This window comes from Telmatherina bonti, assembly GCF_933228915.1.
Source record: "Telmatherina bonti genome assembly, chromosome: 16".
NCBI lineage: Eukaryota > Metazoa > Chordata > Actinopteri > Atheriniformes > Telmatherinidae > Telmatherina > Telmatherina bonti.
In genome coordinates this window covers 30,512,380-30,539,573 of record NC_136614.1, presented here as the reverse complement: position 1 = coordinate 30,539,573, position 27,194 = coordinate 30,512,380, and the positions used below count along the sequence as shown (strand labels likewise).

The following is a 27,194-nucleotide window of genomic DNA, read 5'->3' as shown; positions in this document are numbered from 1 at the left end:
GAGTAAAAATGCAGATCTGAAGTGTATAAAAAGTGCTGCATCATTCACTGAAGATGAACCGTACTGGGAGCTGCTCCATGCAGCCCGTTAGTGTTTTCTAATGCAGTAAATGTCCTTTGTTTTAGCACGACTGATGCATTTAATTTGCGGTCTTGTAAAGGATCAGAATTCAAATCAGCCTGTAATCATATCTTTGTTGTCAGATAGGATTGTCATTAAAGGGCGTATCACACAGCAATCATAGAGAAGCTCGTCTCCGCTGGAGGATCACATATCCAAAGAGATGCGCAGGATTTGTCCAAGATGACATTCCTCTGTTTGCTTGAGATACACAGATGAAACCGATTTACACAGATTCTTGAAGAAACGGCTGCTAAGAGGTTTCACCAACAGTAAAAGGAAGTCTTGAGCTGCTTGTTGCAACATTCAGGCCTCGTGGAACAAACGCCACTACACAGTGTTTCATCTGAAGATAAACAAATCCTCCCTGCTGATGAGGTAGACTGGTTCAGTGGGATCATCGCAATGATTCCAGAATACAAGGCGCGAGTCGACCACCACCATGTTGTCCCAGGATGTTCAGCTGTATAAGAGGCACAGCGGGAGTTCAGATGGCAGACTGAAGCAGGGTCACATTTGTTCCCTGGATGAGGTTGTCGTCTTCACCGTTAATCAGGGGGTCCCACTGGTTGAAGTTCTTCTCCAGGCCTGCAAAATCCAAGATACTCTTTAAACTTCACTGACTTAACCTGCAGCTGGAGGTGAACACAAAAGTTTTCTTTTTTTTTCTTTTCTTTACCAAGATGACGTTGCAGAAAGGCCAAAGTTGCTTTGTTGGAAAGGTCGATGGCAATTTCTGGGTCGATCTCTCCCTTCAACTTTATCAGCTTCCCGATCCAGTTGCCGGTTAGGAAAGTGAAGTCTGGAAAGCTCTGGTGGACTGTTCCTCTGAAGAAATGCAGAAGAAAAGTTTGAAATCAAATTGCAAGCATGTGTGACGTACCACACATGGCCTTTGTCTTGTACCTGATAGTTATCATTTTCCTCTGGATGACTGCCGAGTCCAGCTTCTTCATGCGACTGATGTTCCCCGCCCACTGGAACTTCTCAGAGTTAATGAAGAATATCGGCTGTTTCACCCGAGGAAAGGTCTCGTCGTCTAAAGGAAACATCCAGGCGTCGAGAGCTATTCCACACCTGGATGGAAGACAGGAGTCAGGACTGTTGGGCTAGCTTTAGACTGAATACCGTTTAGTTTAGTAGTCAGTTGTTGTAAATGAGGAAGTAGTTTTAAATGAACCTCAAATCAAGTCTGTTTAAGATAATATCCAACCAACACTCAGCTGGTAGGACGAATTCCAACCAACACTCAGCTGGTAGGACGATATCCAACCAACACTCAGCTGGTAATGGAGTAAAAATATGTTTCTACGAAAGGAAAGGAAAACTACGAGGGTCAAGTCCAAGTGAGTAAGTTAATATTTCCTATTCAATGTTCACATAATTGATTCAGTTGGATCACACATAAAGTTGCTGTTGGGTATGTTGATTTAACTCGTTCTGCATCCTGTCTGCTTTGTTTGCCAAGGGAAGCCAAAAAGTTTGAGATTTCGTCCACTTGACATTTTCCGAAGGCCACTCTGGCTTTCTGGACTATATGTTAAATGACAAAATCTTATAAAAAGTATTTGCTGTTTTTTCTTTCTTTTCACCTGAACTTTGGGTTCTATTCATAGACTGTATATAAAAAAGATGGACGGAGCCTCCGTGACGTCACCCATAGGTTTCTGACGAGATGAATTGAAGCTCAGTGGGCGGTTCCTACCATCGCCATCTTGGCAGGGGCATGCGTGTCGTCTCGCCGGGAAAACACGTATATGGGCAAAGGTGGAGCTGAGAGGGGGGCTGTGAGCATCATGACACCTAACGGAGGTAAGCGGGCTAAAGCTAAGTCATGTTGTTAACCGGCAAAAAACTGCAGTTCTACGTTCTTCTTACTTGAAGCGGGAGATTGGGTACCTGTCAATCAAAAAGACACGCCCCTAAATATGCCAAATTTTTGGATTAAATTACTTTTAAACAAAAGAGTTAGAAAATAATTCACTCCCCTCACAGTTATCATGAAGGTAAACCTGACCTATTAAACTGAAAATGGATTTTTGAACCAGTCTGTAAATATGTTTGTTACTGCTGTGAAGTTGATCTTTTTAACATAGGAGTCTATGGGGATTTGCTCTGTTTTGGAGCCCCTAGTGGATGAAGGGGGAACTGCAGTTTTATGCACTTCCACATAGGCTTCACCTTTAACCGCCAGAGGTTGCCACTTGGTCCCATCACATCAGAACAACCACTTTACTCATCACTGTGAAGGTAAAAAATGCTCAACACAGAAACACAACCAGTAAGGCTGCATATCTCAGCGTCCCAACGCTGAAAGTAATACCAGTTCCCTGCCTGTTCTGGTTTGTCTCATCTGGGTTTATTGTCTGTTCTTCATGCTGCTGTATTTCAGGCATTCCTTTAAATCTCACCAATCCTGAGGAGGATGTCATCAGGACGATGGGTTTATCTTTACCACACACTGCTTCAACATTTTTCTGCCTTTAGACCAGAAAACGTTCTTCCGTGTACTTGGAGGGTCTCCCAGATGCTTCCCTCTTTTCCCCCTGCCTCTTCAATGACATCCAGCTGTGAAACACTCCCACTCTGATTTAGAGCTCTGCTGTTCCTTCAGGATTACCTTTAGCTGCTTTGTTATGATTAATGCCCTTATGGTCTGATCCACGTGTTTTGATGGTCGGGCAGCAGAGTATTTTTTATCCTCTTAGAACTACTTCTAATCTGTACTTCTCAGCTTTGAGAGCTCCTTGGTCTTTGCTGTATACTTGGTGGAGACTGATGCCAACTCTGGGTCTTTCACAACTGGCCCAAATACTGTATACTGAGAATATTTGGCAGATTAATCATGCTGGTAAACTGGGAAAAAAGATAAGAGGAAGCATAGGATCATAAGCGAAAAAGAAATACTTTGCATTATTACATTTACTGGCGTTATTTTTCCCGTGTTGTATAATTCTGTTACATAAAATGCCAAAAGGCGCGTAGATTTCAGATTGTAAAGGAAGAAAACAGGAAAAACTCCACAGGTATCTTCATTGAAGCACTGGAACTATTGTAGAGCAACTCTAGTTAGGGTGTGTAGACTCATCTTAAGGGATAAAAATATCTCCAGGAGAACCCAGGCTGACTTAACCCAGTCAGGTTCTGCCAACATGTCTGAGTTCCACTGCTTCTGGTAATGTTGCTTCAGATTGTCGGAGAAATGGAAACTTGACCACTGAATTAAAATCAAAACATTCATTTCAAAGTTGCTTCTGGTTACTGAAATTAATATTTCATAAAAAACATACTTGAATTTAACTTCTTTGCACAAAGCTTCGATGGCCGTTGCCCCCCCGAAGGAATGCCCCACTACTGCTGCCCGGCACAGATCCATGGAGTTCTGTTAGAGACAAGAAGACATGCCTTATCAGTACACAGAATAAAGATGTGTGTTTAGTCTTTCTTTAACTGGTTTACCTCCAGCGTTGTCCAGTCGAACTGTGTCTGTAGGACATTTTGCACGGCGACGCCAGAGTTTATTTCAGTGAGTTTATCCAGAGCCAGAATGCATTCGTCTGCTCTTTGTTTCACCTGAAATGCAAAGAAAAATAAAAACGGGATTAAGTGAAGGTTGGTAGTTTGGATTCATCTCCGTCTTTAGAGAAACGAAGCAAACGATCCGTTTCCAGGAAAATGAAGACTAGGAAGTGTCTGAATAAGGATGTGGTTTGACTGTTGCTGCTTACTGGTGGAAATGTGCAATTCAGCTGCACTGAATGTAATGCCAACAGTGCATGGCACAGCGACACTGTCCAGGTCTTCCTTCGTCTTACCTGCTTGTTTCTGAGGGGGAATTCGCTCTCTCCATGGCGCAAGGCTCTGTAGTACATCCATTCCTTCACCAGACTGTCTTGAGCTGAGGCCGATGTTTTTGCCAAGCTCTCATTAGCCCTCTCCGATTCTGTTTTCTCACGAAAATAATATGTAGCTGAGGCCGACTGGTCTCTGCAGGGGGAGGGGGAGAGGAGCACTTTGCTGTAAACTCACTCATTCAAAGAGTAAATAACTTGCAGGAGCAGAGATGAACATAACTTCCTTTTATGCAATGAGGAAACTTTTTGGTTTTAACAGTCTAATCAAACATCCTGTTTTGAAAAAAAAGAACCTTTTTGTACGTTTATCAGAATTGTTCTCAGGTTTACCACAGAGACTATGCAGAGCGGTGGTGTGCATTGCTGTGCGGCTGGACTGACTATCACCGCATCCACATGAAACTGCATGTCTGATGACACAGCCATGACACAACACACCGCACGCGCTCTCTGTGGCTTCAGCCTTTAACCCGCTGCGAATGAACTCACGGACACACTAACTGTGGCCATTATGTTCATCTCCATATGGTCCCCTTGTCTCTATACTGAAAAGAAATGTGATGAGCTAGTTTGTACCATTGTCTGCACACCCTTTCCCCTCCTACTCCACGGATAAACATACAGCCGCTTGCAGAGGAGACTGTGCTCTGTTGTTGTGGCCGTAGTTTCACATTTTTGTCATTAAAACAGTTCAGATGTGCAGCAGTCATATGCGTCACGTCAGCCGTTGCCTTCTAACACAAACGTGGGTAATGTGAGACTATTTTATGGATTAAAGTCTGCAAATAACATGAAGATTAGTTTAGAGAATGTTAAAAGCTGTGCTTACCTGTGTTCCACAGAGGCCACAATGAAGCCCTGAGAAGCCAGTTCTGCACATATAGCTGAATACAGAGTCCTAGGAGACACCAGATCCACACAAACAAACCAACCAGTTAGCGGTTTAATTAGCAAACACAGCATCCATGTAAAAACAGGGCTCGTGTGTGTGTGTGTGTGTGTGTGTGTGTGTGTGTGTGTGTGTGTGTGTGTACCTGAAGGCTCCGAGGCCATGGGAGAAGATAATTACTGGACACTTTCCATTACATTTAAATGGAGCATCAACATAGGCTGGGATCTTATAGGACCCTGAAATAAACCATTAAGACACACAACAGCTTTACTTTTGAGCTACTTCTCACCATGTCTTTCAGGAAGCTGCTGCTGACCACCACTTCCTACAGTGTGATGTTTTCACTTCTGTACCTTGTTGTTGTTGTTCCTAATGAAATCACGTTATTGCTGTTTGGTGGTTCTACTTATAGAAAACAAGACTCATCATATCCTGCTCTGATTGATTGTCTGAACAATGGAGCGACAGTTTCAACTAAAGTGACTAAAACGGATTTGTTTTCAACACTGGAGGCATAAAGAAAGGGATTGCCCTTCAGTCAGAATACTTTAATACATTTCCTGATATAAAATGAATAGTTATAATAATAATAATAATAATAATAATAATTTTCCTCTTTATGCTATTGGACTGCTAGGTCCAGATTAGCGGTATTAGCTCCTTGAAAACACAGCTTTTTACTCCACACAAATTCGTCTTTTGAGTAAATGGATTTTTTAAAACTGGATTTTGCTCTCTTTATTTGGTTTTAACCAAAATGTGCCCACAGGGGTGCCGTATCCTTTGGCTTTGCATGCCGCTCAAAAAGTTTGTTAAAATGCTGGCTGTAAACCAGTAGGATACCTGGTGTCAGTAAAATTAGATGAAAAAGTTACTTCTGTAAGCTTCATCTGGATGTTTTCAACCCGCTGACCAGAAATGGATACAAGTACCTTATAATGTATGTATGTATGTATATGTATGTTTTATTGTTTCTTCTGTACAGCACTTTGGTCAACTTTGTTGTTTTTAACGGTGCTTTATAAATAAACTGGATTGGATTGGATTGGATAATGTACAGAACTTAACAAAAATGTGGTGAAAATGCTTCACTTCCTGTTGTGTAAAGTGAATATTTAAGTTATTCACCAAAGAGATAGTTGAAAATTCTTTCACTGACACTCCTGTTGATTTTCATGAAGTCTGCCAGGCCATTGAAATACTCCTTGCTCGGGACCCAGTCTGGTTTCTCTGCCTTATCCGTCTCCTGACATGGATAGTAAAGCCTGAAGAAGCTGCCCTGTTAACGACACAGAAAGGCTGAGAAAACAAAACTAAAAGCATGTTCCACTTATTGCAAACATGTACTGTCGTTTGAACTAAAGTAAATAGATTTACACACATTTCTTTTTGTGAATATGTATCTGTTTTATTTCACCTTTGCAGTGTGGTCCATCATGAAGTCTGTGCACCCCACAGCATTGGGGCCCTTGGCTGGAGGGATCCCAAGATTACTGCAGGAGTTTCCCATGGCAAACAAACCGAGTGTGTACCTCTGATCTGATCCCCCCCAAAAAGACACAGATCATGCAAGATACTCAGCATAAAAGTAATGAACAAAAATATTATGTCTTGACAGTTTGACTACTTATGTTTGGATAACTTATGGTAGGATGTTAATGAGTAATCAGCGACGAGGAAGACTTTAGTTTCACCAGAGCTTTGATAAATGAATAACCTCAAGGTTATGACGCTTATATAAACTAGCTGAACTCTAAAAAAAAGCTGTCGCCATCTGTAATAGTGTTGACATTGAGCTCTTACCTGTCTTCGCCCAGTCGTAAATTCTTTTCACCGCTAACTGTACCTGTCCTCCATGAGAAAACATCGACGGGCTAATGCCTCGTCCTGTGTTCAGCTGGCGGTCAAAACAACAATAACAACTTAACAAAAATAAGGCCTGCCGGAGAAACGGGGTTGTGCCTCGGGTGTTGCCGTTGCTATATCAGTTTCGTAACATTGCAATGTCGTAATATGACTTTCTACAAAGTTTTGTACCGGGTTGAGTCACCTGGGAGCGGTGTGACTCGGCTAGCCGCGACTAGCATAGAAACCAGAGCGATGACAGGTCAGGGTTGGGTCATCGCACTGCCGCTCGACTGTCACCCCGCCTCTCGGTCTGCTAACTAAAACACGACACACCGAACCACAAAACTGATCAGTAACATGCTATACAGACAAACTCATGTTACCACACATGGCCAAAGCGGGTTCTTTACTTCTTTCACATGATTTGCTAAAATTGAGTGAACCTTTCTATATACCACTCTGGTTTGAGCCAGCGAGTCTGACAGCTAGCCCCAGAACGTAGGGGCACGTGCGTTTGTTGACATGAATTATCGACACATTAAGGCATATTTTCTACATTTTTTGTTAAACAGTTGTATTTTTTTGTAGCAGTATTAATATAACCATATTCTGTTAATTAAATACCCAATAAGATATACTGTATTTTACAACAGTATTAAGTTAGCGTAATGTTATACTCCCAGCCTGTAGGGGGTGCGCATAAGCGAACTGGAAGGAATCTGACCGAATAATGATCAAACAATATAGAATGATCACATTTACAAAGCTCTGTAAATGCGTTTAATATCTATGCCGTTCTTTTTGTTGAAATGAAGTTGGTGAGTAATAAACTTACATTTTAACCGCAGCTTTGTGTATACCATGCTAAACATGGTAAAATATCCTATAAACAATTCAAAGCACATTGAAAACGGTGTTAGCTTAGCAGCTAAAAGCAGCGTTTACTCTCACCGGCGCTAGCAGTTAGCAGCTAGGCTGTGCTGTTTTTACACTAAGCCTTGCAGACAATCTGCATGTAAATCACTGCAGATTTAGCTTTTATTGGAGTAGATAACTGCAGTTTTCCGACTGTATCAATGTATAACCGGTGTTTAAGGTAATTTGTGTAGTTTCTTCTGTACTGTTATTGTTGATGGCACAGACTCTTTTTTCCTCCCTGCAGTACTGTTTATCTGGACATCCTACATTGCCTTGCAATGTCCTCAAGTTCAAGTCTACCACGATTATGTTGGACTGCGGGCTGGACACAACATCAGTCCTTAACTTTCTGCCTCTTCCTTTAATCCACAGGTAAAGCATCTGTCTATTTATCCAGTTATAGGTGGGACACTCATCAGTCTGATACATGCATTTTGTTTTTGTTAATCAGCCCAAGACTTTCCAAGCTTCCTGGCTGGATCTCAAAAGATGGAACAATTAACTTAGAAAAGGTATGAATAGCTGTTTGCTATGTAGTGTCTCTATTCCCATTTAGTTATTTTGTGAGGTTGTAGGTGTGATATTTGTGTTACTGCTGACATAGACCTACAAATACAAGAAATAAAATCCCCCCTATCTTCCCAGGAGCTGAAGGAGTGCACTGGAAGGGTGTTTGTAGACTCACAACCAGAATTCTGTCTCCCTGAGGTACTTTACCCAGATGATTTTAACAACAAACAGGACTAAACTTTTAATTCTTGCTAATTCTTTGTGTTTATTCAAGACATAAAGCAGTGTTCTATAAGTCATGATCAAAATAATCTGATGACACTTTTCTCCTCATGGAATTTAGAAAAACATCTCATAGCAGAATATTTGTACATAACTAGTGTCAACAATCAGTCTTTTGAAACTTTGTGAAACACAGAGAGAACTGCTGGATCTTTCCACCATAGATGTCATCCTCATCTCCAACTACCACTGTATGATGGCCCTGCCCTACATCACTGAACACACAGGCTTCACGGGGACTGTGTACGCCACGGAGCCCACCCTGCAGATAGGAAGGTGAGGATAAAAATGTCATTGTGTTACTGGAATACTTTTATAATAAGATAATCACAGAATTCTGTCAACATTTTATTTTATTACTGTTTCATTAATCTGTGTTCAGATCATTCAAACACATATTTGGTTTTAGTTTTTGGGTTTAATATCAAGCCTTTGTAGCTCATCTGCATCTAAAAGGGAGCTGATGATGTGTATAAATAACCGTTTGTTTTTTGCATGAAGATTTATTACACATCATATATTTTAATGATCAACAAGCAGAACTCACACAGCATAAGCAGTGGTAGCGACAGCTGTCAGAAGCTTCTTTGCTTCTCCCTTGCAACAACCCCTGCCACCTGATAGTTCCTCCCTAGATGGACTAACTGAGCAGCTTTCAAATGGATCATTTTGTCCTTTATTTCCTCAGACTGCTGATGGAGGAGCTGGTGAACTTCATGGAGAGGGTTCCCAAAGCGCAGTCTGCCACCTGCTGGAAGAACAAGGAAATTCAGAGGTACAGAGGCAAGCAAAAAGTGAAAACATGAGGCAGCAGCAGCAACTATAATTAAATAAATGTTTCAGTTGAAAATGCAACAGAAGTAGAAACAGATATATTTAGTGATTTTAAGATTTTTTTTAGACTTGGCACAATGTTTGTCTTTCCTCTTGCTGCCTTCTCTCTCCAGCCTCAGTTTGCATCCTGTCATTTCACCTTTCAGTAAAAGGATTTAAACTCAATAGAAATGATTTTTGTCACTGCATCAGGATGCTTCCTGGGCCGCTGAAGGATGCCGTGGATGTGTGGACATGGAAGCGGTGCTACAACCTGCAGGAAGTTAACTCGGCTCTCAGTAAAGTGCAGCTTGTGGGTTATTCTCAGAAAGTGGTAAGTTTTCTTTTTCTTCTCATTCTGCGTGATAAATATACCCAAACATGCTTGTTTCTTCCTCTTCTCCCCTCCTTGCACTCTATCCTCTGAAATCTTACGAAGAAATCACAACACTGTTAAACAGTTTTTTTGTTAGTTTATTAGTTAAAAATGAGTTATACATAGTAAGGTAGTGATTTGCAAGCAATGCTTTCACTCTGTGAAGCTGTGAGGAACGTTAACAGCAATCCTGGTTAACATTTGGTGTGAACATGCATACAAATGGCAATAAATAATGCTGTGAATGCTAGGGGTGGAAAAATCAAGTCAAAAAAATCAAATATTAGGATTTTTTGCTCCACAATTTTTAAAATAGATTTTTTTTGTTAAAAAATAGTTTATTTTTCAAATAAATAAAAATAATCCATTTTAAAATTAGTAATTTTTATTGTTTTTATTGATGTTTTTACTTGTCTTCTTGGGCATTATAGCAGCAGAATGATTGTTTGGCTACTGTGTTGTTTTTTCCTTATTGAAATCAAGAAAAATGACAAACAAAAGTTTTGTTTGGGGGGGGGGGGGGGGGTTTGGTTTTTAATCTACATAAATCAGCAATATGGAAGAATTCTGAGAATCTCAATTTAAGTCAAATCGGCACCCAAAATATTGGAATCGAATCGGGACAAAAGCGTATCATCACAGTCCTGGTGAATACACTCGAGGTGGACTGAAGTGTTCGTACCATACTCAGATGTCCCCACAACCCTTTTAACCACATTTGTTTAGGATTCTGAAAGAATGAAATCAAATAAAGTGCATGAAAATACTTTATTAATCCAAGACGGGAATTGCACCGGTGCAGTTGTTGTATTTTATTTAGAGGAAGTGATAATTATTAATAACAGGAAATGAATTGTTTCAGAGGGTGATTGCTGTTGCCAGGAAGGATCTCCTGTGGCTTTCTGTTTGACACTGAACTTGAAGAAACGTCTGACTAAACACACTTTCTGTCCTCATGGTGTTTTTTGCAGAGGATGTGCAGAACCTTAAACTGTTTTCATGAGCTTGAGCATCATCCTTTCCAGGACAGTTGGCTCCAGGGTTATTCCCAGCACAGAACCAGCCTTATTGATCAGTCTGTTCAGTCTCTTTAAGTCTCTGATGCTGCTGCAAAGCTGATTGCACTTTCCACAACACACTAAGAGAAGATATGCAACATCTTGGTGCAGACATTGTGTTATCTCAGCTCCCTGAAGAAGTACAGTCTGCTTTGTCCTTTTGTGTCGACGCTTTCACTGGGTCATGTAAACAGATGACGTCAGGACAAATAAGAGTAATGTCATCTCATAATGTATATCTGTTGTCAGTGATTGTTCCCTTGCAAACAAAATCGCTGTATAGAGTGGAAACATCATTGATCCATGAATCCAGGCAGTTTCGTCTGGATCAGTGAGAAGTTGTCTTGTTGTTTTATCTATCAGTGAAAATGTACACCTACGCGTACGCAGCAACGTTGTGGAGAAAACAACAGATATTATTGAGGTTTTAAATAAAAGCAGATTGTCCTGTTTGCTGCTGACGTGGGTGAAAAGTTTATTTGCATACAGACTGGGTAACAGAGTAGGACAACGGCACCAAGCGTGTGCACGTTTGCTTGCAGAGTGGTTTGAATTTGGGATCAGCTCATCTGGGGGTGTATGTTGCGATTGGATCTCGTAGATTAGGGATCCCCAGATCTGGTCCTCGAGGACCGGTGTCCTGCAGGCATTGAATGTTTTTCTACTGAAACTCACCTGATTCCAGTAAAATGGATCTCCACAGCTTGTTGTAAAATTCTGCACAAGTCTGTTGATGATCCATTTACTTGAATCAGGTGTGTTGCTGCAGCGACACATCCGATACCTGCAGGATGCCGGCACTCGAGGACCGGATTTAGGGAGATCCCTGTCCTAAAAGTATGTTGTGATGGGATCATCTGGGATGTAATTCTGCTCGATTATGTCAAAAATTATAATCCAATTATTTTGACTGAAACTGAGATCGCGATTATTTAACACAATTATCCAGTATTTATAAACAACGCTGCGCGTCGTGGTGTTCTAGACTCCGTGTCGTGCATTATAACCGTCTAATGGACGGTTCTGAGTTGTTTAATCCGCTTTTACTGCTTATATAGGAACTATTTCATGTTGGCCTGGATGTACGTTTTATGTCAAACAACCGCTGTCAGGCTGCAGCGCGTTTCTCTCATTCACCTGTTAAAAGACGGCTGATCTGACCCAGCTGATTAACACGTTGCTATGGTAACGCCCCGTAACAGAAGGATATTACAGTGTTTAACGCGCCGAACTATGTATAGGAAAATAATGCAGCCAGTTGTCAGTGACAATGGTATAAACTATGTTTAGGTGAACTTCCACAACCGACTGCAGTTATTCTACATTGACCTGCAGCCGGAGCCGACTGAGACTGGCCGCCTGGGAGTGCTTTAGGACGGGAGAGGCTCCCGCTGCTCCTTCCTTACAGTAACTGCAGAACAATATGTGCCTTCAAGTCAGTCGCCAAAACACCAGAAAAGTCTCTAATAACTCCAGTAAAAGCTGCTAGATTTGTCGCTTTTAACAAAAAAAGTCTCCAGATTTAGCGAGAAAGTCTCCAAGTTGGCAACAGTGTCTGAATGAAAGCAAAGCGGCTGTGGGAGGAGTTTATAGCACAGCGCTGCAACGCCAGAGACGCTCGATTAGCAGCTGAAGACAGCAGGAGAGGAAACTGCAGAGAGAAAAATAATCACATCCTTTTATTTTTATGATCGTTGAAAACCCAGATCGTAGTTAAGATTAAAATCTGATTATCGCCCGGCTCTACTTCTGAGTTGTGTGTCGTGATGGAATCATCTGGGGTGTCTGTGATCACACCACATCTCTCTTTTTGACGCTGTCGACAGTCTGGTTTGCTCCTGGTATAATATTTCTCCTATCTTTTTCCTCCACGTCTTCTCCAGGAGTTGTTTGGAGCCGTCCAGATCTCACCGTTAAGCTCTGGCTACTCTCTGGGCAGCTCCAACTGGATCATCCAGTCGCACCATGAGAAGGTGTCCTACGTGTCGGGTTCGTCCCTTCTCACCACACACCCTCAGGTAACACTCAGACCTAATCACATGAAACGACACACAAAGCCTGGGCTTCTGTCGCCGTTTTATTTTAAAGGTTTAAACATGTTGGACGTCTGTAAACGCCTCGCATCCAGACTGTAGACGGATTTTATTACACGTTCGTCTTCTTTCTGGCAGCCGATGGACCAGAGTTCCCTGAAGAACAGTGACGTTCTCATCCTGACTGGCCTCACCCAGATGCCCACGGCCAATCCAGACGGCATGCTGGGAGAATTTTGCAGTAACCTCGGTAGGTTGTAATGCTCCCACTCAATCATTCACTCAACTTTTTTTTATGTGGATTCTCCCACGATGGGGTCACTTTGTCCTTGCATCATCGTTATGGACCCGTAGCCATGACGATCCGGGCGGGAGGCAACGTGCTGGTGCCATGCTACTCCTCAGGAGTCATATACGACCTGCTGGAGTGTCTGTACCAGTTCATAGAGAGCGCCAACCTGGGGACCACGCCGTTCTACTTCATCTCACCCGTAGCAAACAGCTCGCTGGAGTTTTCCCAGATCTTCGCCGAGTGGTGAGCCGCTGCATCCACCGCCGGGTGTCGGCTGCGTCGTCGTTTCTTCCCGTCATTCTCGGATGTTGTATCGTTTCAGGCTGTGTCACAACAAACAGACAAAAGTTTATCTTCCAGAGCCGCCGTTCCCACATGCAGAGGTGAGAAGGTGGACGTGTGTGTGTGTGTGTGTGTGTGTGTGTGTGTGTGTGTGTGTGTGTGTGTGTGTGTGTGAGACCACATGAAGCAACACAACCTTCCTGGTTCTGTTTTTCCAGCTGATCCAAACCAACAAGCTGAAGCACTACCCGAGCATCCACGGAGACTTCAGCAGCGAGTTCCGGCAGCCCTGCGTGGTTTTCACCGGCCACCCCTCTCTGCGCTTCGGGGACGTGGTTCACTTCATGGAGCTGTGGGGGAAATCCAGTCTCAACACCATCATCTTCACTGGTAGCTCCTTTGTTCCAGGACTGCTGCGTTTCCTCTTCATGCGATGATGCAGGAAGGTCTGAGACCTCTTCTTGTCTCATCAGAACCCGACTTCTCCTACCTGGACGCGCTGGCTCCCTACCAGCCGTTAGCCATGAAGTGTGTTTACTGCCCCATTGACACACGTCTCAACTTCCATCAAGTGTCCAAGCTGCTGAAGGAGGTCCAGGTAGGCTTCTTCCACCTGATACCAAACACAGATATACACCAACCAGACACTGCATCAGGTTCACCTCCGTAGCACCGGTTGGGTCGCTTTTTCCTTCAGAACCGTCTTCGTTCTGGTTTCATAGCTTCAGCAATGTGTTGGAAATATTCATCAGAGATTTTGCTTCATATTGACACGAAGCATCGTGCAGTTGCTGCTGATTTGTCAGCTGTGCAGCCGTTGGAGTCCAGGGAACTCACTCTAATGTTACAGAAGGCAGAGATGATATGAGCTTTGTGACATGGTGCATCATCCTGCTGGAAGTCTCCATCAGAAGATGCTACACTGTGCTCAGAAAGGGATGGACATGGTCAGCAGCAGGACTCAGGTAGGGCTGTGGAGGTTAAACCATGTCATGTTGGGACTGAGGGGCTCCGCAGATAACGGAACAAATGGAAGTGATGGCGGCATCGTCACAGATCGCTCTCGGATCACTGGACTCCAAGATACGTGATTAGACTTGATTGGCAATAGATATTGGAGGGAATTTTAATATTTTCAGACCAGTCCGTGACAGACAAGATCTCACTTGAACTGACAGAAATCTTGGGTTTAAAACCACGTGTGCTGGTTAAACCATGTCATGGTGGGACTAAAGGGACCAAACTGGGACAAGAAACTATCCCCCACACCAACGGTGTCCAACCTGTGGCTTCTTGGACTGTCTACAATGTGTCATTATAGCATTAGCTAAAAAAAAATAAAGAACCAACAACAACTTCAACTTTTTTTAAATATAGACATAATAAGAAATTCAGGTTTTTAAATATTTTTAAGAGAATGGGGGGGGAAAAAATCTACTCCAATGAAATAAATATTTCTTCTTTTTGCAAAAGCTTTACATTTTTCTTTATTTTAAAACTTAAAATAAGGATAAAATTGAGGTTCTTGAATATTGCTAATTTTCTATAGTAGATATTTATAAAAATAATGACTAGTTATAAGACATTTGTGGCTCAAAGCGGGTTTTATTTCGCTGCCTGACCACTGATCCACACCATCACCCCGTCACCAACCTGAAGCGTTGATCCTGACGGCAGGATGGATCCATGTTGTCATGATATTTCCAGCAGATTCTGATCCTACCATGTGAATGTGGAGCTGAACTGGAGACTCATCAGACCAGTTGCTCCATCTTCTATTGTCCAGTTCTGGTGAGTCTGTGTGAATTGTAGCCTCAGTTTCCTGTTCTTACTGACAGGAGGGAACCCGCTGTGGTCTTCTGCTGCTGGAGACCATCTGCTTCCAGGTGTTCAGAGACGATGTTCTGCTTATCCTGGTGGGAACCAGTGCTTATTGGACTTCCTGTTGTCTTCCCAACATCTCCAACCAGTCTGACCATTCACATGGTTGTGTGTGAAAATCCCAGTTGTTGTGTTCAGACCAGTATGCCTCGTTCAGTCATCCTGGTTCTGTTGTTCAGCTTGAGCTTCAGCAGGTCGTCTCCACCGCGTTCACATCGCTCAGTGCAGCGATGATTCATTAACTGTGTTAACCAGCAAGAGAACTGGTGGACTTAATGAAGTAGCTGGTGAGTGTGTGTGTTTGTCATCTCCAGTTGCAGAGGGGTAAAAAAATACACGCCCACATCAAATGTCGTTGCTTTTAGAGAAGAAATGTTTCCTTCGATGAGGCGAACAGGCGGGAAACACAGGAAGTTGCTGCTTCATGGCAACTTTCCATGAACGCGGTCCGTCTCAGCCCTACTGGAGAGCAGAGACGGATTACGAGCTAATAACTGCGTCACCAGCGGGACAGAACGGCAACGGAGTAGAGGAAGTAATACGGCGATGCAGAGGGAAGTGGAAGCGTCGCTGTCACTCCATCGTTCCTCTATCGTTCCCCCATCGTTCTTCCATCGTTCTTCCATCGTTCCTCCATCGTTCCTCCATCGTTCTTCCATCGTTCCCCCATCGTTCTTCCATCGTTCTTCCATCGTTCTTCCATCGTTCCCCCATCGTTCTTCCATCGTTCTTCCATCGTTCTTCCATCGTTCCTCCATCGTTCTTCCATCGTTCCCCCATCGTTCCCCCATCGTTCTTCCATCGTTCTTCCATCGTTCCCCCATCGTTCTTCCATCGTTCTTCCATCGTTCCCCCATCGTTCTTCCATCGTTCCCCCATCGTTCTTCCATCGTTCTTCCATCGTTCCTCCATCGTTCCTCCATCGTTCTTCCATCGTTCCTCCATCGTTCCCCCATCGTTCCCCCATCGTTCCCCCATCGTTCCCCCATCGTTCCTCCATCGTTCTTCCATCGTTCTTCCATCGTTCCTCCATCGTTCTTCCATCGTTCCTCCATCGTTCCTCCATCGTTCCTCCATCGTTCTTCCATCGTTCTTCCATCGTTCCCCCATCGTTCCTCCATCGTTCCTCCATCGTTCTTCCATCGTTCCCCCATCGTTCCTCCATCGTTCCCCCATCGTTCTTCCATCGTTCCCCCATCGTTCTTCCATCGTTCCCCCATCGTTCTTCCATCGTTCTTCCATCGTTTCTCCATCGTTCCCCCATCGTTCTTCCATCGTTCTTCCATCGTTCCTCCATCGTTCCCCCATCGTTCCTCCATCGTTCCCCCATCGTTCCTCCATCGTTCCTCCATCGTTCCTCCATCGTTCCTCCATCGTTCTTCCATCGTTCCTCCATCGTTCCTCCATTGTTCTTCCATCGTTCCTCCATCGTTCCTCCATCGTTCTTCCATCGTTCTTCCATCGTTCTTCCATCGTTCCTCCATCGTTCTTCCATCGTTCCTCCATCGTTCCTCCATCGTTCCTCCATCGTTCCTCCATCGTTTCTCCATCGTTTCTCCATCGTTCTTCCATCGTTCCTCCATCGTTCCTCCATCGTTCCTCCATCGTTCTTCCATCGTTCTTCCATCGTTCCCCCATCGTTCTTCCATCGTTCCTCTATCGTTCCCCCATCGTTCCCCCATCGTTCTTCCATCGTTCCTCCATCGTTCCCCCATCGTTCCCCCATCGTTCCCCCATCGTTCTTCCATCGTTCTTCCATCGTTCCTCCATCGTTCCTCCATCGTTCCCCCATCGTTCTTCCATCGTTCCTCTATCGTTCCTCTATCGTTCCCCCATCGTTCCCCCATCGTTCCTCCATCGTTCCTCCATCGTTCCCCCATCGTTCCCCCATCGTTCCCCCATCGTTCTTCCATCGTTCTTCCATCGTTCCTCCATCGTTCCCCCATCGTTCCCCCATCGTTCTTCCATCGTTCCTCCATCGTTCCTCCATCGTTCCCCCATCGTTCTTCCATCGTTCCTCTATCGTTCCTCCATCGTTCCCCCATCGTTCCCCCATCGTTCTTCCATCGTTCTTCCATCGTTCCTCCATCGTTCTTCCATCGTTCCTCCATCGTTCTTCCATCGTTCTTCCATCGTTCTTCCATCGTTCCTCCATCGTTCCTCCATCGTTCCTCCATCGTTCTTCCATCGTTCCTCCATCGTTCTTCCATCGTTCTTCCATCGTTCCTCCATCGTTCCTCCAAATATTAAAGGCTTTCTTTCACTTAAAACTCAAGACATAAGAGAACAAAGAGGAAAATGTGCAAATATCAGAGGAAATGTTGGGTCAATTGAAGGATTAGATACTTTTAATTTATCACAGGAGTCTTTGTTTCCTCATATCCAGATATATAAACTCACTGGATCAAGTTGTGGCAGAAAATACTCAGATTTTAGAAACATAAGGAAACAAATTCGCCTGTTTTTAACCTGAGATTTCAGATTTGATTTGTGAGGTCTTTTATCTTGCAGCAGATGTTGAATTTTACCCGCCCGAGGGCCTGAACAAAAATCTGCTCAAGTAAGAAGACTGTTGGGTCCCACCGTAGAGCGGCTTGTTATTATAATTAACCTCATTTGTTCTGCGGAGAAACGGACTTTTTGTTTTACAAAAGAAAAAAAGAGACAAATGTTGAAAAAACTGGACTTTTGCAGCTGTGAGTTTTAACTGGAATCCTATTTCAAATGAATCCATACTGGTTCGTGAGCTCCATAAGAATTACTGACATTTGGTGCTAAAGATGGATGTGGAAATGTCTTCAACTGTCTAGCGCTGTTGTGAACGGACGGTGGCTGTCAGTGGCCAAAATACTTCCAGACATGAACATGTTTACACCTGCAAGCGGATCCAGTTGTCCATCACCTATTCGCTCATCCCAAACGGTGTTCTGGCTCCCGTCACACAAAGCTGCTACTGCAGACAGAGCTGTTTGTCCATTCAGAGACACCGTAGCAGAAGTTAATGGCTCAAATGTGACATTAAGTAGATGTAAACGTCTCATTCTGAGAGGAAAAGAGACCCAACAGTTATTTTAGTAAAGTGGTTTGAAGCTAATAGAAAGATGTTTAATAAGTTTTTGTTGTTGATCTTTGATGTTGTTTCATGCTGCAACTGTTAATCGGTTTATATCCGTCCTGCATCAGATATGATGCTTCAAACTGCACTGTGGTTTGGCAGTCATCTGCAGCTGATCTCATCGTGTCGACTCAACACAAAAACAGTTCAGCATCCTGTTTTTTTTTTTTTTTTTTTATTCTTTTATTTTATCAGCTGTTAAACTGAGCAAAACAAAAACAGGAAATGTGCACAAGCATCTCTGGCTCTACAGGTGTCTGAACAACCCAGCAAAACACAAGGAAGTGCATTTGTTGTAGATGTTTCCGAAATATCAACAGCTGAAAAGCAAGTCTGGGACGTTGACACGGTGGAGTTGTCATCATTTGTAAGCTACTTATTCTTGTCTACTGTGTCCTTCCTGCAGCCCCTCCATGTGGTGTGTCCGGAGCAGTACACCCAGCCTCCAGCGACCCAGTCCCACCGCTCCGACCTGATGCTGGAGCTGCAGCCTCCTCCCATGCCTTACAGACGCTGCTCCGTGCTCAACCTGCCCTTCAGACGGCGCTACGAGCGGGTCCACATACTGCCCGAGGTACCTCACACAGCTGTCATTCCTCCGGATACCAAAACATTCATCTAGTCGTCATGAAGAATCACTTCCCAGCGTTGAAAGTTAAAAGCAGTACCTTTCTGGAGACAGACGGCACACGCTTATCTTAAATTGTGTCGTGTATTTGTGTGAAATGGAGACGAAGCGGTAAAACAAGCTGGTTAAACAATGTTAAACAAGGTTTCCAAGGTTAAACATTGGAAATGTATTATCAAATCAAATCAAACTTTATTGAAACAGCACTTCTCATACAGAATCATATCAAAGTGCTTCACAACATTAAAAAAAAAAAAAAAAAAAAGTTTCACACTTAAAAACACACATGTACACAACCCAACTCTTCCACTGACCCTTTATGCCAAAATAAAAGCTATGAACTTCAGGATTCTGTCATCTTTATCTGGCTTGCTGGGAGGAAACGACATCTGGGGAATCCGTCCATGTCAGGAGCCGCCCCAGGAGAGACCAACAGAGAGATGCTGTTACAGGGAACGCCCAGGCCGGGGTTCTACACTGCAGCCATATGGCTGCAGTGTAGAACCCCTACCTACAACCCTGCCGGTCAAACAGCACAGCCCCCGACACGGAGGACCTCCATGAGGAAAAAGAAACACTGGAGCTAGAAAGTTAAAATGATAAAATAAAGACACACAAGATAAAATAACTAAATAATTCTGTAAAACAATAATTAGAACAATAAGACAAACCCTAAGTAGTTTGTAAATACATAAAAAGTACAAAAAATATGTCATAAAATTAGATCAGACAATGATATCTAAAAGATTAAAAAATTTTAAAAATAAATATGTAAAAAAAACTTTTTATTCAAAAATAAACAGAAAAATAAGAAAAGAAGAAAAATTCAAGTAAAAGCTGAACTAAAAAGGTCTTGAGCCTCTTTTTCAGCACATCTCCAGTCTCTGCGGCCCTGAGGTCGTCTGGAAAGGAAGACTCTTCCAAAGTCGAGGACCATAAAACTGGAACGTGGTCTCGCCGTATGTTTCAGTTCTAACCTTTGGTGTATTAAATATAAAGGCCGATACCAGAAGACCTCAGGGTCCGCGAGGGCTCATAACTTATAACAAGGTCAGATAAATAAGGTCAAAGACCATGAAGACATTTATAAACGACTAAAATAACCTTAAAATCATGAAGAAAATGTTCTAACTATGGGAATATCTGAGCTGCTGCGTGACACCTGGCGGCCAGTTTTCATGTCTGCTGGTTTGTTCTCTCGGTCCGTAGCTGGCCAACTCACTGGTTCCCGCTGAAGTCAAACCTGGCGTCTCCGTGGCAACCGTGTCGGCCATGTTGCATTCGAAGGACAATAAGCACATGTTGCAGGTGAGTTTACAGGATTTGCTGAAGAAGTGGTGACTTGATGCCGTCAGCTGACTCTTTTTTTTTCAGTCGGTGCCCAAACCGCCTCCTGTGCCTCCCAGCAAGAAGAGGAAGCGGATGATGGAGGAGCCGCCAGTGGCGTTGGCCCCCAAGCCCCTGCTAAGTGGAGCTGTGCCCCTGGAAGCTTTCTTAGCCACGTTGCAAAAGGTGTGAAATTTCCAACTGAACGCATAATTTCCTTTTAGTGTTCTTCCAACAGCGTGACCTTCGTAGAACATTTTAACTGCATGTTCGGTTTGACGCGCAGCACGGGATCACGGAGGTGAAAGTGGAGGAGGCGGCCGACGGACACATCCTGCACCTGCAGGCCGAAGACACACTGATTCGGCTGGAGGAGGACGGGACACACATCGTCTGCGACAATGAGCCGCTGCGAACCACGCTCCGAGACCTGGTGCTCCGTTTCCTGCAGAAACTCTGACACTTTTTAACTTCTTTTCTCCTTTGTTGCATTTTCTTTTCCTTTCCAGCAGCAGAAACAACAAAGTTTGGCAAGTTGTTTTTTTTTTTTATTAAACACTGTAATATTTACAATAGTTTGATGGAAAACCGTGTTATGTTTTATTTTTTATTAAATATGTACAGATGGATTATTTTGGAATAAAAAGAAACGTTCCACTAAAGTAAATCTTTGATCTCTGAAAGTTTTAGACCAGATAAGTCATTTAACTCGAGAAAATACTCAGATTAGTCAGTGACAAAACAAAACTTCTATTCTACTCTATTCTATTCTAGTCATTTAGCTTTTATCCAAAGCGACTTACATATGAGTGAGAACAACACAAGCACGAAATCAGAGGACATCGTAGGAAGGTGCTGGTGGACTGTCCAGTTGGATGCTGGTCCTTCCATGAAGGCTTTTTCTTTTTTTGTTCCAAGTTTTTTTAATAGAAAAACTCAGGTTAAAAAAAACCAAAAACCCTCAAACATTTCACCAAAAAAAAAGACAAAATGACAAAAACAGCAGGTGAACAGAATCCATCCTGACTGTTTCTATAGGAATAAGCAGCAGCCAGCCGCTGCTGATCGAAGAGTTTGATTATCAGTAACTATAAATGCAGGTTTCTGGTGTTTTAACTCCGGTGAAAAGGATTCAAGAGGCCAGGTCAGACCGTGTTTTACGAGTCTGGATTGGAAGGGTTGCAGGAGGAAACCCCCAAAACACAAACATGGTGAATCAGCAGAGCGATCTCAGACCAACGCAGTGGTGGAGCTTCTTGTTTGGACTTGTTCTGCTGCTACAGAACCTGGACGCGTTGCAGTCATTGAGTCATCCAGGAACTCTTCCGTAGAGCCGAGTATTCGACAGCTTGACTGGGAATAATCCGTAAAGCGGCAACAGATCTCCAGCAGAATGACTGAAAAAGGAAAGACTGGGGTGTTAAAATTGCCGGGTTAAAGTCCAGACCTCAACCGGATTGAAATGCTTGTGCAGAAATAGTTGCTGCAACCCTCAACAACCAGAGGAAGCGCTTAAAGTTCTTTATTATAATGATAAAATTGGTATCATACAAAAAAAACTACAAATTATTGCATCTGAAAGCACTTTTTTTTTTTCCCTCCAGGTTTGTTAAATACATGCGAACGTCATGTTTTCCATCTGGAGTTGTGATTTTCTTTAGATATTCTCATGCAGAAAACCTTCAAACTGAAAGAAAATTGGCTTTAAATTTTACACGACTGTTCTTATTCGCTTCAAACCAACAGAACATGTAAATAAACAGCAGAGAGATTTGCATCCTTATCTCCAGATTTCTACATCGCTTCTTTGAATTTTGCATAAAAAATAAAAAAAAAGGAGCCCAGTATCTGTGTCTCAAAATATTTTATTGGTTTCAGGTTTACATGCATCTAAAATACATTTCACAATAAGCTTTAAATGTACAATATCTTACAGTGTACTTCATGTTCATCTGATAATACAACTGTTTGCAGCAGGTGGAGCATTTATTGATCATTTATCTGACTCAGCAAGAACACGCAAGAGAAAAAAAATTGATAAAAACACTTTTTCCTTCAGTGGCAGATAAAGAAAAGCCACAGACACAGAAAGATGTAACAAACTTTAACTGCTTCCATTCGTCCGGGCGGACGGTAAAACGCAGTTGGACAAAAGAGACCAGGGCGTCCCGGTACGCTTGTTGCGTGTCGGCGGGTCGAGACATCGCGAATGTTTCTGACAGGAAGAGCAAATGAAGCTTCGTCTTTGCTCCTCCTGCTCGTCTAACGGAGGCTACAGGCAGTGCATTTGCAAGGTTTCAAGTTTGTTGATTTTCTCGGTGTTACCCAGGCAGCTTTCTCATCATCTCGACTCACATTAGTCTGAGCCTTGATTGGTCGAGACGCGAGTGAACCGAGAGGAAAAACTTTAAACAACTGGACAGTGGAGGTAGAGAATTCAGAGGCTGATGGGAAACTAAAGTCCAGACATGCAGGCTCAGATCAACCCCATCGTTTATCCCCGCATAGAACAGTGAGCTGTAAAGTTTCAGAAATCAACAGAAATGATGGTGAAAATCATTAAAACTGATTGAATGATCATGTTTCAGCTCACAGTTCTGGTTTTCTGTCTAGCAGCTTTACAGTTTGGATTCATCTTTCCTGCTCGAGTCCATGACAGGCAGAAACACGGGTTGTAACAAACCCACTGAATGCTTCCTCATACGCTTTAAAAAAAACCAAAACAAAACAAACTGTGAAACTGGTTTTGTATCCTGTAGAAGACGACATCCACTCTCTCCTTCACCCTGGCTCAAAGAGCTCCACTGCCAGATGTTTAATCTGCATAAAATTTATCAGTCTGAGTCAATTTCGCTACCGGCTGCCTTGAGAGACAATTTATCTGCAATTATATATGTGTACTGTGGTTGTGTGACTGATTTGGTGGATGTGTCCTCTGTACTGTCAGTTTGAAGCTTATCCGTCTCTACTTGGACTCTTTCTCTGCGTCCAGCAGCGCCGAGCGGATGCCGAGCTTCTTGAGCTCATCTACCAGATCTCCGTTCTGGTGCATCTGCAGCAGGATGTCGCAGCCTCCAACAAACTCGCCGTTGAAGTACACCTGAGGGATCGTGGGCCAGTTGGAGAAGACTTTCACTCCTGGTGCGAGACAAGCAGCACAGAGGATCTTTGTTTACTTTTGTTTTATATTACAAATAACATTCCTTTTACAAAAGGACATTTTGCAGGATTTGGAGGACCACATAACTGGATTAAATATAGTTTTCTACAAAAAAAAAAACAAAAAAACAGCAATCCATTGGAGATGCTTTGTAAATAAATATTTTTTACACCTCAGTGATGCATTGTGGGACATTCCCCATTCAGGAAGTGTCTCATTTTATTATATCATCAGAAAGAACCCATTGATGAATGATATGCTGGTTTATTTTGACCCCTCTTCACTTAAACCACAGGTGTCAAGACTCCAGTCCTCGAGGGCTGGTTTCCTGCAGGTTTTTGTTGTCTCCATGCTCCAACACACCTGATTCGAATGAACACACAGGTTGACAATAAGCCGCTGGATCCATTTGATTGGAATCAGGTGTGTTGGTAGAGGGGGAAAAACAAAAACCAGCTGGATACTGGTCCTCAAGGACTGGAGTTTGACTTAAACCCTCTGCATTTCCAGTGTTTTAGCTGCAACACATTCCCTGTATTTATCAGCAATAATGATATAATCTGAAACCTTATCCAGTGAAAACTAGACCTAAAGTCAGGGTGGAGCAGCCAGAAAGGCAGTGATGGTGTATCATCAGTGTTCAGGTACCACACCCTGAGGTCCTGCTGCTCCTCACTGATAAACATTATAAGCTGAAAATGGTGGTTAACTAATATCTGCTATGTGTGCTTTCTATTAACAACCAGAGGTCAAAGAACACATAACGTCTGGTTTAACATATGAAAACCAACATATATGAAGTTTGTCTAACTAAAAGTACATGTTTGTGTAGTTGGTGCCAACTTCTTGTGGTCATGTCAGCTTGTCTCCTGTCCTGACCTTCTCTCAGGTCCTGGTCCTCCAGCACGTTGTACGCAGCGTAGTCGTCCACGCCGTGCATCCGGAGGATCTGAACCACGGCGTTACTGAAGCCACACATGGGCTGTCCCGGCGTCCCCTTCATAAAAACCACCACTTTGTCCTTCTTCACCATGTCGCCAAGGTCCTTCTGGAGATCTGCCGCCGAGCACAGGAACCGGGCCGAGGCCAGAGGCATGCGTGCGTCGGCTTGTCTGGACAAATATACCGCCGCACCGCTCCGAAGACACCTGGCAGTAGACCTGATTAAACTAGTCATGGTCTTTGGTTAGTTTTATGCTGTCTAAAGGGGGAAACAGTTGGTTAGAAACGGACAAATTAAGCGGCGTACAACCCGGAGTGAAAGTAGTCCGTCAACATACAATTCACGCATGCGAGGCGGGAACTGGACGCTGATTGGATAGTTGTGCCCACTCAAAGTTTAATATCGTTTGTGATTGGTTGAGGCACATGTCAATCTATATGGAATACGTCAACAACATCAGTTACACAAGAAACGCTCCTCGTATTATAATTATCGTCTTAATATCTAATTTTATTCCAAAAGAACTATAATAATACTGAAGTTCTGGTAATTGTCGTTTCAAATGAATTTGTCTTTCTGAAATCAAAGCAAACAAACAAAACTTAGCTCGAGCCTTAAATAACTTCCGGGGTGAGTTATCCTAAACATAGACATATGAAAATATAGACGCCTCATTGCGCGCTGGAGAGTCAACCAGTGTCGCCGCCATATTGGATGGCTCTCAGCTTTCGAGTTTTGCTGCAGAGTCAACATAGTTTCCCCACAAAACTGTTTTCTGTGGAACAATGCGTATATATAACACAAAAACAAAACACTTTTCTGCATAACTGGTTGATAAACACAGTGAATAATCTACTGAATGCAAATGATACGTTTAACTCCAATGAGGTGTTTATGAAAAAATATGACATTGATGCTTCACAATGAGAGTTGTACATGGTAGTAAAATTACCTCGGCCTAGGAGGTTATGTTTCTAACCTGACTTTTCAGTCCAGGCAGGGTTAAATCTGCGGTTTTCGTTGTCAGTTTTACGTTTGGGACAGAGAGCGACATGCTTGCTAGAGCTACTCTTACAACTTCAAAACACAACACGCTTAATGTCAACACAAAAGTTAACCAAATGTTGCTAGGCAACCAAGTGTTGCATTCATGGTCTGCACAACTGTAGGATTGTATGCGTTTTAATCAGCGAAGGAATGACTAAAAGTTCTTGATTAATATCTTTATTCTTTTGCATAAGCTGGGCCACATAGAAGTTGGTTCTGGGCTCCGTGTGGCCCGCGGGCCACCATTTGAAGAGGCCTGGGTTGGACCTACACCTTACAAATAAATACATTGGAGTCGCATGGTGACCCATCCAAGATGGCGGCGCGATGAGACGTCAGCTCGTATAAGCAGCGTGATACGATGCGGCGTCTATGTATATATATATGTCTATGACCCTAAAAGGAGGAAGAAGAAGAAGAAGAATCATTTTAAAAGATGGCGGCGCACCTGCAGAAGAATAACAAAGCAGGGAAACCTGGAGGAAAAGAGGCTCAGCCTCTGATAATTCCCAAGACTCCAGCGGAAGAACAGCGTCTGAAGCTGGAGAGGTTGATGCGGAATCCAGAGAAGCCTGCTCCGATCCCGGACCGGCATAAAGACTGGACCCCGCGTGCTCCGCCTGAGTTCGTCCGGGACGTGATGGGCTCGAGCGCCGGTGCAGGCAGTGGAGAGTTTCACGTATACCGACACCTCCGCCGCAGAGAATACCAGCGGCAGGACTTTCTGGACAAACTGGCCGAGCAGCACGATAAGGATGTGCGATATGTGGAGAAGCTGGAGCAGAACAAGCTGGCAGCTGAAGATCGGACCGCGAAGCGCAGGAAGAAGCGCGAGAAGCTGAAGAAGAAGAAGATGATGGCTAAAAAAGCCAAACTGGAGGCTCAAACTAAGAAAGACGACGCAGATAAGAGCTCAGAGGACAGCTCGGACACGGGAGAAGAGGAGAAAGAGACTGAGGATGATGCTGAGGCTCCTAGTTTTATCATGGGGAGGAGATGATGGAGTCTGCAGGCTTTCAGGACTTGTTTCTGTTTCTGTCTGGGTCTTGTGATTAGTCTTCTAAACATGGACAGACATTAAAATGACACAACAGCTGTAAGAAAAGAGGTAAACTGTTTGACTGAATTGGATAATAATGTAAATATGGTGAACAGACCTGCCTTTTTATCGGGAGTTTTCCAGCTACTGTAGACTTTGGCAGACTTAATGCTCACAATAACCTGTCTTTACAAAAGGAATTAAATGATTACATATTTAATCATTTTGACCTCTTTTTCTTTTTTTATTGTTCCATTTATTTTTCATTTTACAAGCATTCTAACAAAAGTTTCCTTTCAATTCAGTTCAACTTCATTTATATAGCGTCAAATCACGGCAATGCCATCTCAAGACAGGTAAAAAAAAAAAAAGAGAGAACATAATGAAAGCCAATTCATAATAGCCTATATAAGGAAACCAACAGATTGAGTTGGAGGATCCAATTTTTTTTTTTTTCCCCCCGTATTGCCTCCCAGTTACAACTTCCATTGGAGGATCCAACTCAATCTCCCATCCTGAGCAAGCACATGGCGACAGTGGGAAGGAAAAAACTCCCTTTGAACAGGAAGGAAACCTCCGGCAGAACCCGGCTCAAGGACAGGCAGCCATCTGCCTCTGCTGTGTGGGGGGAAGAGGACAGAAAGACAACAGGAACTGCTAATCCCGGCCAAGGAGACCTGCTGAGACAGGAGACATACATGTTAATGATGCAACACTGTTATTGGAAGGGGGGGGGGGTTACCGGAGATGTCCCTCAGCCATCTAAACCTATAGCAG

The 27,194-nt window shown here is 43.3% G+C and overlaps 4 protein-coding genes across 4 annotated transcripts; 2 read left to right on the top strand and 2 right to left on the bottom strand.

The window, feature by feature from the left end:
- Positions 1-96: 96 nt before the first annotated feature.
- Positions 97-6,934, bottom strand: pla2g7 (phospholipase A2, group VII (platelet-activating factor acetylhydrolase, plasma)). The gene is made up of 11 exons (XM_079254993.1): positions 6,670-6,934; positions 6,284-6,405; positions 5,995-6,145; positions 5,009-5,102; positions 4,804-4,872; positions 3,936-4,107; positions 3,580-3,693; positions 3,411-3,502; positions 1,027-1,197; positions 800-948; positions 97-708 (listed from the first exon to the last, which is right to left on the bottom strand). Exons 1-11 carry the CDS (start codon positions 6,731-6,733, stop codon positions 608-610), a joined length of 1,299 nt encoding a protein of 432 aa, XP_079111119.1. The 5' UTR covers positions 6,734-6,934; the 3' UTR covers positions 97-607.
- Positions 6,935-7,444: 510 nt separating this feature from the next.
- Positions 7,445-20,815, top strand: ints9 (integrator complex subunit 9). The gene is made up of 17 exons (XM_079255246.1): positions 7,445-7,532; positions 7,877-8,004; positions 8,084-8,144; positions 8,278-8,340; positions 8,561-8,700; positions 9,113-9,199; positions 9,451-9,571; positions 12,555-12,689; positions 12,843-12,954; positions 13,059-13,239; positions 13,319-13,379; positions 13,497-13,668; positions 13,752-13,876; positions 18,681-18,848; positions 20,112-20,210; positions 20,277-20,414; positions 20,515-20,815. Exons 1-17 carry the CDS (start codon positions 7,524-7,526, stop codon positions 20,686-20,688), a joined length of 1,974 nt encoding a protein of 657 aa, XP_079111372.1. The 5' UTR covers positions 7,445-7,523; the 3' UTR covers positions 20,689-20,815.
- Positions 20,816-22,075: 1,260 nt separating this feature from the next.
- On the bottom strand, positions 22,076-24,669 carry glrx5 (glutaredoxin 5 homolog). Its single transcript, XM_079254981.1, has 2 exons — positions 24,268-24,669; positions 22,076-23,366 (listed from the first exon to the last, which is right to left on the bottom strand). Exons 1-2 carry the CDS (start codon positions 24,563-24,565, stop codon positions 23,194-23,196), a joined length of 471 nt encoding a protein of 156 aa, XP_079111107.1. The 5' UTR covers positions 24,566-24,669; the 3' UTR covers positions 22,076-23,193.
- Positions 24,670-25,802: 1,133 nt separating this feature from the next.
- prkrip1 (PRKR interacting protein 1) lies at positions 25,803-26,618 on the top strand. The gene has a single exon (XM_079255390.1). The coding sequence runs from the start codon at positions 25,815-25,817 to the stop codon at positions 26,376-26,378; it is 564 nt and encodes a 187-aa protein (XP_079111516.1). The 5' UTR covers positions 25,803-25,814; the 3' UTR covers positions 26,379-26,618.
- The last annotated feature ends 576 nt before the right edge of the window (positions 26,619-27,194 follow it).

Coding starts and splice junctions, on each gene's coding strand:
- pla2g7 (XM_079254993.1), bottom strand. CDS start 6,733: ATGTTTTCTCATGGAGGACAGGTACAGTTAGCGGTGAAAAGAATTTAC. Junction 1,198..3,410: donor TGCAAAGAAGTTAAATTCAA/GTATGTTTTTTA, acceptor TCTTCCATCCAG/GTGTGGAATAGCTCTCGACG. Junction 709..799: donor CTTTCTGCAACGTCATCTTG/GTAAAGAAAAGA, acceptor TGGATTTTGCAG/GCCTGGAGAAGAACTTCAAC.
- ints9 (XM_079255246.1), top strand. Junction 8,145..8,277: donor GAACAATTAACTTAGAAAAG/GTATGAATAGCT, acceptor CTATCTTCCCAG/GAGCTGAAGGAGTGCACTGG. Junction 12,955..13,058: donor AGAATTTTGCAGTAACCTCG/GTAGGTTGTAAT, acceptor ATGGACCCGTAG/CCATGACGATCCGGGCGGGA.
- glrx5 (XM_079254981.1), bottom strand. CDS start 24,565: ATGACTAGTTTAATCAGGTCTACTGCCAGGTGTCTTCGGAGCGGTGCG. Junction 23,367..24,267: donor GGACCAGGACCTGAGAGAAG/GTCAGGACAGGA, acceptor GTCTCGCACCAG/GAGTGAAAGTCTTCTCCAAC.
- prkrip1 (XM_079255390.1), top strand. CDS start 25,815: ATGGCGGCGCACCTGCAGAAGAATAACAAAGCAGGGAAACCTGGAGGA.